This window comes from Apodemus sylvaticus, chromosome 15 (genome assembly GCF_947179515.1).
Source record: "Apodemus sylvaticus chromosome 15, mApoSyl1.1, whole genome shotgun sequence".
NCBI lineage: Eukaryota > Metazoa > Chordata > Mammalia > Rodentia > Muridae > Apodemus > Apodemus sylvaticus.
The window spans coordinates 82,785,443-82,795,095 of NC_067486.1; the positions used below are offsets into that span (position 1 = coordinate 82,785,443).

At 50.2% G+C, this 9,653-nt stretch overlaps 1 protein-coding gene across 3 annotated transcripts in view; it reads right to left on the minus strand.

Moving 5' to 3' along the window:
- Nucleotides 1-2,200: 2,200 nt before the first annotated feature.
- The window catches only part of Gnb1l (G protein subunit beta 1 like), a 70,104-nt gene continuing 62,651 nt past the window's right edge, over nucleotides 2,201-9,653 (minus strand). For all 3 annotated transcript variants that reach the window (XM_052158229.1, XM_052158226.1, XM_052158228.1), the window contains one exon: nucleotides 2,201-4,825. In XM_052158229.1, the coding sequence (XP_052014189.1) occupies nucleotides 4,574-4,825 (252 nt within the window). In that variant the 3' untranslated portion in view covers nucleotides 2,201-4,573. The remainder of the gene's footprint in view (nucleotides 4,826-9,653) is intronic.

Below are 9,653 nucleotides of genomic sequence, written 5' to 3' on the forward strand. Positions count from 1 at the left end.
GACCTTCCCAGTCCTCAGGCCAGGGCTGAACACCTGTGGGGGGCTGGGTTGGGGCTGCAGGCTGAGGCCTCACAGCAGAGGCAGGCCTGGGAGACCCTGCAGCAGCATGTCCTTCCCAAAGCCCGCGGGGTGGGGGGTTTCTACGCCTTGTCTGTGTGAGACACAAGCATACAGCGAGTTAGCTTTAATGGTGTCATCGATGTCAGCTTGCTGTCTGCCACCGTGGGGTTCCGCATGAAGTTATACCTAGTTGAGAATCAAGCATTTCTAAAGAGCCCCAGAGGGATATTTTCTTTGTGCAAACAGTCCTTTTGTGCAGAGGGAGCTCTGTGGCTTTTTGGCAGACACAGTGGGGAACACCTCAGTGAACTCCAGTCACTCCAGCGAAGCATAGAGGTATGCACTGCGCTTCAGCACAGCCCTGGGCACCGGCTTCCCTGCACACTGTGCTGAGTCGTCCTTGGATAATCTCAGGGCATCTGATAACCCAGCATCTACTGCTGAATGCAGATGCAGCCAGCCCATCCAGCTTATCCCCAGAGGCCAGAGCGCTACACAACCTGTGATCCTGAGTGTCTTAGAGTTTCCTTTGCTTGGATAAAACCATGACCAAAAGCAGTGTGGGGAGGAAAGGGTTTATTTCACCTTAGAACTCTCATGTCACAATCTATCATGGAGGGAAGTCAGGACAGGAACTCAAGGCAGGAACCCGGAGGCAGCAACTGAGGCAGAAGCCAAGAAGGACGCTGCTTATCGGCTTGCTCCCCATGGCTTACTCAGCCTGCTTCCTTACACAACTTAGGGCTACCTGCCCAGGGGTCCCACCTGAATCAGTCATCAATCAAGAACATGCCAGGCATCTTCTCAGTTTAAGAATTCTTCATCCCAAATGAAAGTGTCAACTTGACAAGTCAGCCAACACACTAAGTTATCCAGGGACAGACAGGGGCTCCAGGGTCACCCGCCCTGCAGAGGCCTGGCTGCAGTACAGGCTGAGTAGGTGCGGACTACCCGTAGTGGATGATAATCAATGCTGTGTCAGAGTAGCTATGAAGAGAGTGGGCATATAGAGGTCCAAAGGCAGAAATCTCTTGAGGTGGCCATGCCTTGACGCCAAGGGCTTGAGTTTTCCAGGTCCAGTGCAGCAGCCAGAGCCACTGGGCGTCTCTGGTAGAACTCACGGGGTCTACATCCAACCCTTAGACTGAGTAACCAAAAGACACTCTCAAGGCTGCCCTGTTTGCTAGACAGAGGAACATGGACAGGCCTTGGGGCAACCCCAGGAGTTCAGAGTCCTGCTCAGCAGCCGCACGGTCTCAGCAGCCGCAGGGTCTGACAGGGACAGAAAGGATCCTCCCGCTACTTCTCATACTTGTGGTCCCAACTCAAGGAGATTTCCAATAAGAACACATGGCAGTTGGGTACAGGGGCAGACAAAGACAGAAGGATATAAAGTTCCAGGGTAGCCTCGGCTACAAAGAAAAACAAAATGGAAAGGATGTTGTAGCTGAATACAGCAACTCAGAACCAGCACTGAGCACAGGACTACCCGCCACTATTTCCACTACTAGTTTTCTTTGGCTGCGAGTGGCCTCCTATGATGTCAAAGGATGCGTGGACAGCCACTGAAGTGGCAGTGAATGGCTGTCGTTCAGGGGACTGGAGCTGGTCTGGGAAACGTCTAAGGGATGAGTCCCCTTGATTACTGGTCAGGGCTATACCGCTGCAAGGAGCTACAGCCTCCCAGGCTTGTTCTGGGAACATGAGCAGTGTATCTATGGAATAGCTCAGGTGTTGCTTCTGGGTCATACTTCCTTTCTGTGTGACTCCTCCACTGTAGCTGACAGGAAGCTGCTTGTTTACTCAGAGGCAGGGGCAACCTTCATGGAGGCCTCATGGCTTAGCCAATGTGGATGGTGCAGTTCAAAATGACTCCCAAAGGAAATCGAAGCTAATAGTTCAAGCCACCAGAGAAGGCGTTTGACTGAGAAGAAACCAGAGGGCTGGATTTGCTCAACCCCATCATGCAATGCACGCGCTGTGTACAGGGGCTTGCAGCGCATCACAGAAGCAGACAAGGGTGCTGTGTTTCTCCCACGTCCCATTCCCTACGTTGTGTCTTCCTGGGGAGACATGGGCACACACCCCAGATAGGACACAGGTGACAGTCCCCCGCCCCACACACAAATCAAGTCTAGCATGGTGAACCAATGGCTTTATTGGGGTAGCACAGGCAGCTCCATAACACCTGAGATCACCCAGGCCAGTCCTGGGGACCTCTCACAGAAGCTGCATCCCTGGAGCTCCTAGCCCAGCTTGTAGGCAGTCCACTGGAGAGAACCTCTCCCCAGCAATTGTTACTGCCTTTTATAACTGGTCAAGGGCCCTGAGAATCTCAGAACCAAGTCTTCTAAGCCTCCTTCCTTGGAAGGAGAGCATGCTCCACTTTGGAGGAAACAGCCATACACCACCAGCTCATGTACAGATGGAGCCTAGAAAACCTATGGGCAGATACGCACTGGTGACCACCTCCCGGTGTGTGACAAGGAAGGGCGGGGAAGGTTTGGCAGAGCTTGTGTGAGATGACACTTCTGGTGCTAGGGTTCCTGAGGCAGCCATATTGGTCTACACAAGCTCAATGGGGCAGCATTGCTCTGTGCTGCCTGGATATCACAGCAGGGTTTGGCCACAGACAAGAACTGCCTACCTTTCCCACTCATAGATGGGCTCATCAATTTCCCTGCAACCAACCTACCCATGCCCCCGCCCCACGGGACTAAAATAGAGCACTCGGTGGCAGGCCCCCCGGGGATTCTGGGAGAAGGATGAGCAGTGTCTGGCTGGCGCTTCCTTCAAAGGGAATAAGAGGCCCGTGCTTGTGACCTGGGTTGACCTGCTCACTAAGTCTACATGCTTCTGGCGTGACTTCTCACTAAGTCTACCGAGCTGGTCCACGCCATTTCTAGGGACTCCAGGAAAGCCAGCCTGTCAGAGCTCTACTGGTCAGGTTCTACTGAGGGAGGCTCCTAACTCATAGCCTATTGCAAGGAACATTCCCACTATGGGGCAGCGAGCTAGTGACCCACTGCATCTAGAGATTCCAAGAGGAAAGCTGTGGTTGTAATATCCCAGGGCCTTGGCTGGAGCCAGGGCCTCTGTGCGCATGTGCTTATCATCAAGTCATATCCTTCACAGGTGCACAGGCTGAGAGGAGCAACCATGAAGCCCTCTGAAGATGCTTGGCTCCCCTGACAACCTTCTCCCTCAGTCTGGGGCAGACGGCACATCCTCCCAGCCCACCCACAACGGGCCACGTTCCGATCTTCCAACCATTGGATCCCGTCCTCCACCTGGCTTCTCACTAACTTAGCACCAGTCCAACCAGCTTTCTCGGGCCCTGGCACTGTGACACGAGCCATAGTTCTTGATGCACGTATGTTGCCTGGACCACACACTCCTCTCCTGGCCTCCCACATGAGCTCTCCAGCTTGGGGACAGCAGGCTGAGCTATGATTCTTTCAGCATGGACACATCCGGCTTCAGCAGGCTGTGTGTAAAGGGCAGTTGGGACTCTAAGGCCAGCAGTGCCCAGCAGGGCAGCACTTGGGGCGCTCTGGTTCTTCGGGGCACAGGATTCTTTCTGGCAGTGATGGAAGGAGAAAGGTCAAAGGTCTACAACCCCTACCTGCATTCTCACCTTTACAGTCCGCCACCCCATTGGCACCAGCTTGGTGAGCTGGGTCTAACTAACTTACTGCTCACCGCCCGCCGCCCGCTGAACGAGGCATCAGGCACTCACTCCTGACTCTGAAGACCTTGACACCAGATCCGCGTGGCTGTGCTTGCAGCCTGGGCGCTACAGGCCGAGCTGGTGGCCTGTCTCGGTGCTTTCCCTGGCCTCCTGCAGGTTCACAGAGGGAAGACAGGCTGTCCCTCTACCTTATACTGTCAGACGCTGGAGCCCCCTTTCCTGGTCTTCTGTCTGGCCTTATGCTGCGTTCTACATGTCTCTCTTTCCCTGACTACCATGGTCACCCCATTATGAACTCTTTCTTGCCTCTCTCTTTAGGGAGCCCAGTTTCATCCATTCCTCATGCCCTGGATGTCAGGAGTTCCTGAACACATTTGGGGCAGTGTGCCAGAGGGTACGGTCACTGTGAGACTGACAGCCTCCCAGGGCCAAGCACTAAGCACCTGCACCCAGAACCACTGCCTTGTGCAAGGCTGACGATGGGCCTGCCGGGCAAGCTAAATGCTCTCCTCTAAGGGGGAGAACACGGGAATACCTGTGGAAAGTTCCAACCTTGAGGCTTTAGGTTGGCAATGGGAAATTTATTGTCAAATATCTTCAGTCTGGCCACCCTACCAGGTCTAAGCTATGCCTGTTACCAACCTATAGGTGCCAGCTGCCTATCATCCGAATGACAATCACAAAAAGAACAGGGAACTTCACCAAGGAAAGTGGATCCCATGGATCTTTGGGATCCACAATTTGCTGTCCTCAGAGGGACTTGAAGATCTTCCACAGGGCTGGGTCAAGACTGGAATTAAACAGCAGTGTCCCACGGGTAAGTCATGGGCGTGGGTAAAGTGACCAGATGCTGATACGCTGGTCCTTGGACCCTGCAGCAAGCAAACCATCAGCAGCAAAGGCCACACAGTACACAGGAGCGCTATGGAAAGCCAGAACAGCCAGCGGTTTCATTGTCCTCCAGTGAAACACTCGGATGCGATGGTCCCAGCCTGCTGTGGCTAAGAGCTTGCGGTCTGGCCGGATGGTGACTTCGGCAACTCCAGGATTGGTGAGTTCATGAGTCTTCTTCACCTATGAGCAAGCACAGCAAGAATAACTAGGCTGCTCCAGGATCTGCTGCAACCCTGGCCCTGCCCTCACTCTGCCACAGCTACTCATTCTTGTAGAGCTGGTCTCCTCCTCAGCCCTGTGGTGACAGGACGGCGTCCCTGAGCAATGCAAGGCCGCCAGGCAGTGCTGGGCAGCTCCTCTGGCTGCCTGGACAACTCCAGGCCTGGAGGAACTGGGACAGCCAGAGCCTGGGCTGTCCATGTGGAGGACACAGCAGAGTCAGTGTTTTTCCTGCAGATGCCTCCATGGAAACTTGTGGCATGTGGGAGACACAAATTCCAGCAAAAATAACACTGAGAGGCAAAAAGACTCGGGATGTGGGAGGGGTTCCAGGACAGCCAAGAGAAGGGCAGGGTTTGAATGTGTCCCTCAAGAGTTCCAGGCAGAAACTTAATTCTCAAATTCACCTATTAATGCTATCTAAGGCTGGGTATTTGGCAGGGAACTAGGCCTATGTGAAATCATGAGGACGATTAGTGGCTTTTCTAGGAGGAGACCTGAGCTGGCAGCCTGTTCGGTCTTGTCTGGAGACAGTTCCCATGCTGAGACGGGCGGGCACTCATCAGATGCAGGCTTTGAGACTCTTGGACTTCAACACTATTAGCCAGATAAACCTTTATTTTTGAATAAAATCCGTCTTCCTTTGTTTTGTGTTTGGGTGTTTCGTCTGCACATGTATCTGTGCACTGTGTGCATGTAGCATCCACAGAGGTCAGAAGAGGGCGATGGATCCCCTGGGACTGGCGGGACACACAGGTGACCTGACAGCCGCCATGTGGGTACTGGGGATTGAACTTGGGTCCTCCGCAAGAACAGCCAGTGCTCTTAACCACTGAACCATCTCTCTGGACCCAAACTTCTATCTTTTTATACACTGTCCAGTCTTAGCAGTCTTAGGCATTTTGCTGTGATAGAAAATGGAGTTAAGGTACAGGGTGAGAGCGACAACACTGGAGGAGGCAAGAGAAATCACAGATGTGCTCCTCACCGACTCTGGATCCCATTCCTCTGTGTTCTGTTATCAGTGTGGTCTATTCTTCTGTGTATTCTCTGCAGGGCCATTCCCACTGTGTCCCTGCCAATGCAAGACCAATGTGGCCACCCAAACTTTAAAACACTAGAACTTCAAGCTAAATAAAATGCCTTTATAAAGTTAGTCTGCCTTGGGCTCTTTGTTCTAGTAATGAGCACAACTTTCTTGGTTACAGCAGCCTCAGCACTGCAGGCTACTTGACATCTCTGTTCCTGCGAGTGGCCTGCTTCTGAACAAGCTTTCTGTTAGTTCCCCTGTCTTCAGTGCCTTCAGTAGGGCTGCATCTCCCTTTGCAGACAAGGATGCGCCTCTGCAACGATGACAAGGAGGCCGGCACAGTGGTCTGTGCCTTTATCCTAGCGCTCTGGAGGAAGAGGGACAGGTAGTCTCTGTGAGTCTGAAGCCAAGCTGCCCTACACAGAGAGTTCAAGGCCAGCCAGGGCTATATAATGAGAGTCTGCCTGAAAAAGAAGAGGCTGGGCAGTGGTGGCGCAGCCTGTAATCCCAGCACTCTGGGAGGCAGAGGCAGGCGGATTTCTGAGTTCGAGGCCAGCCTGATCTACAGCCAGGGCCACACAGAGAAACCCTGTCTTGAAAAACCAAAAAAAAAAAAAGAAAAGAAAGAAAGAAAGAAAGAAAGAAAGAAAGAAAGAAAGAAAGAAAAAAAGAAAAAAAGAAAAAAAGAAAAAAAGAAAAAGAAAAGAAGGAAGGAAGGTGGGGGACACAAGGAAATAAATAAAGAAGCAGGGAAAACGAATGGCAGCTTTCATGGAAGAAACGGTCATGGAGCACTTTAGCTACAAGTGAACAAAACACAACTTGATGAAGCAGGTTTTTCTTAAACGGAGCTGGGCAGTCAATCAGTGTGGGAGCTGGTAGGGCTTGGGAAGGAGGAAGAAAAATGTGCTAAAGGGAAAGAGTGCCAGTGGGGACCTTGACTGAAGCAGGATGGGCATGAAGGGCAGAGTGATTAACAAATACACCAGCAAGAACAAACCAGTCAAAGTGGACCAGAGAAAACATGGAGGGCCCGCAAGAGCAACTTTAATTTATTGACACAGAAATTTTAGAATCTAAGCCAAAAAAATGCTATAAGAGGGCTGGAGAGATGGCTCAGTAGTTAAGCGAACTGCTCTTCCGAAGGCCCTGTGTTCAAATCCCAGCAACCACGTGGTGGCTCACAACAGTCTGTAATGAGATCTGATGCCCTCTTCTGGGGTGTGTGAAGGCAGCTACAGTGTACTTAGATATAATAATAAATAAATCTTTGGGCCGGAGCGAGTGGGGCCTGAGTGAGCAGAGGTCCTGAGTTCAATTCCCAGCAACCACACGAACCACACGATGTCTTGCAACTATCCATACATCTACAGTGTACTCATATACATATAAATAAATAAATAAATAAATAAATAAATAAATCTTAAAAAAAAAAGAAAGGCTGTTAGAGCCTTCAACAGAAATATATGCTCTAAAATTATTAGGGCTAAGAGTGAAGAAAGACCTTCTGATAGCCAAGGCTTTAAAAAAAAAAATTCATATGGAGGATGAGGGCACGGTAGATGTTGTCACCAGAAAGTTCTAGGGCTACATGTGTGCCAGCAGACAGCAGAGCAACATTCACATAGGCAGAAGGGGAGTATGGTACAAGAGTTTTACATCCAGCCAAAGTGTCACTCAACTGTGAAAACAGTAGACAGACATTTTCGAACATGTAAGAGCTGAAAGATCATTGCTCCCGTAAGTCCTCCTGGAAGAAGAGGAGGATTAACTGCAGCCTTGCAGGACATGGCGGGAGCAGTGCAGTGAACGGTCTGGCACACAGCACTGAGTGTACTTACCTACAGGATTAGGCACAGACATGGGGATTAGAGTTATGTAACTGACAGAAGCATGGGCGGGTAATGAGAAAGACGGTGGTGCTGAGGACGTGGTCATCTGAGGTGACCTGACCCCGCTATAAATGACAGCAGTTCAGCATATCCCTTCTCTCCTACCTAAAGGGAGACGCCTTGTTCTCCTGGTATCTGCTGTGCATATCTGTATATGACAATACCAAGACAATAAACATCTCTGGCTGTATGATTAAATTTCACCTAAAGCTAAATTTAAATCTGGGCTATGTAGAAAGAAACTCAAAGGATTAAACAATACATAAGCCAGAAGACATAGTGGATCATCTGGGTTCCAAACCCAAAGCAATAAGAGAAAACTTGGTACCTAAAACTGATCAAAGGCGCAGGCCACACTCAAGAGCTGTGACTGTTTAGCAAACAGGCTCATCCTTCATAATGTGGTTATAACCAAGTGTCTGATGCCTAACTAGTCCCTTGCTGGAAACAACCATGAAGAGGAACAAAACACACAGAGTAATCGTTACAGGCTCTGGCAGCAGGCAGAGGCGGGGCCTGGCACCTCTGCCCGGCGACAAAATCAAGCTGGAGTCTAGTAGTCACGCTAAGCTGAGGGCTGATCAAAATCTGTGGCAAGTGGAAGGCTGAGATCTGTGGGGATAAGATGGAGGGAGATGTGGAGGCTTTGTGGGCTGTGGACTAGACATGGGTTCTCTAGGAGAACTTGCTTGAGGGCTAGGCTATGGATGTTCAGAGCAGGTGACAGGCTGACCAGCGAGAGGCTGATGCAAGGCTTTAAGATGGAACAGCTGAGGGGTCACCAGTGAGAGCTAATGGAGGGACGAGCCCACCAGGCCTCATGTTAGGATGAGACCCCACCTAGGAGGGAGGCCTGCTCTAGACATCTAACAAAGCGAGGAGCACTACAGAAGACAGACGCACATCAGCTCAGAACAACGGACTTCACTGTGCTCACTGCATGCCATTTACACTAAAAGGATGTATTAGATATACAAAAAGGCAGGACAATGGGCTCCTAGTTAAGGGAAAGTCCAACAGAGACAGGGCCCCAAATGGTGCAGGCACCAAACATCAAATAAAGACATCTACAAAAGGAAAAGGGCTGTGCAGATGGCACGAGGGTCAAGACCTGAGTTTGTATCTGAGTTTAGGACCCACGGAAACCTAGGAAGGCAGGCGGCCACCCTTGGGAGGCAGAGACAGAGAATCCTTGGCAAGCTGGCCCACTACCTAGACTAGTTGGAACTGGTGAGCTCTGGACTCAGCAATAGACTTAATAAACACAGTGGAGAATTATCAAGGAAGATATTCAGTATCAACTTTAGGGCTCTACATACATGTGCATGCTCATATGTGAATATACACATGCACTCATACACATGTGAATGTGCATACAAACCCACACTAACACATACACAAAAACCTAAAAAATATATTTAAATAATTATAAAATTATTTGTATGAAGTAAGCAGATAGAAATTGTGAGTACAGTCTATTTTTTTTTTTTTTTTTTTTTTTTTTTTTTGGTTTTTTCAAGACAGGGTTTCTCTGTGTAGCCCTGGTTGTCCTGGAATTCACTCTGTAGACCAGGCTGGCCTCAAACTCAGAAATCCACCTGCAGTCGGGGTGGTGGTGGTGCACACCTGTAATCCTAGCACTCTGGGAGGCAGAGGCAGGCGGATTTCTGAGTTCGAGGCCAGCCTGGTCTACAGAGTGAGTTCCAGGACAGCCAGAGCTATACAGAGAAACCCTGTCTCAAAAAAAAACAAGTCCAAAAAAGAAAGAAAGAAAGAAAGAAAGAAAGAAAGAAGAAAGAAAGAAAGAAAGAAAGAAAGAAAGAAAGAAAGGAAGGAAGAAGGAAGGAAGGAAGGAAGGAAGGAAGGA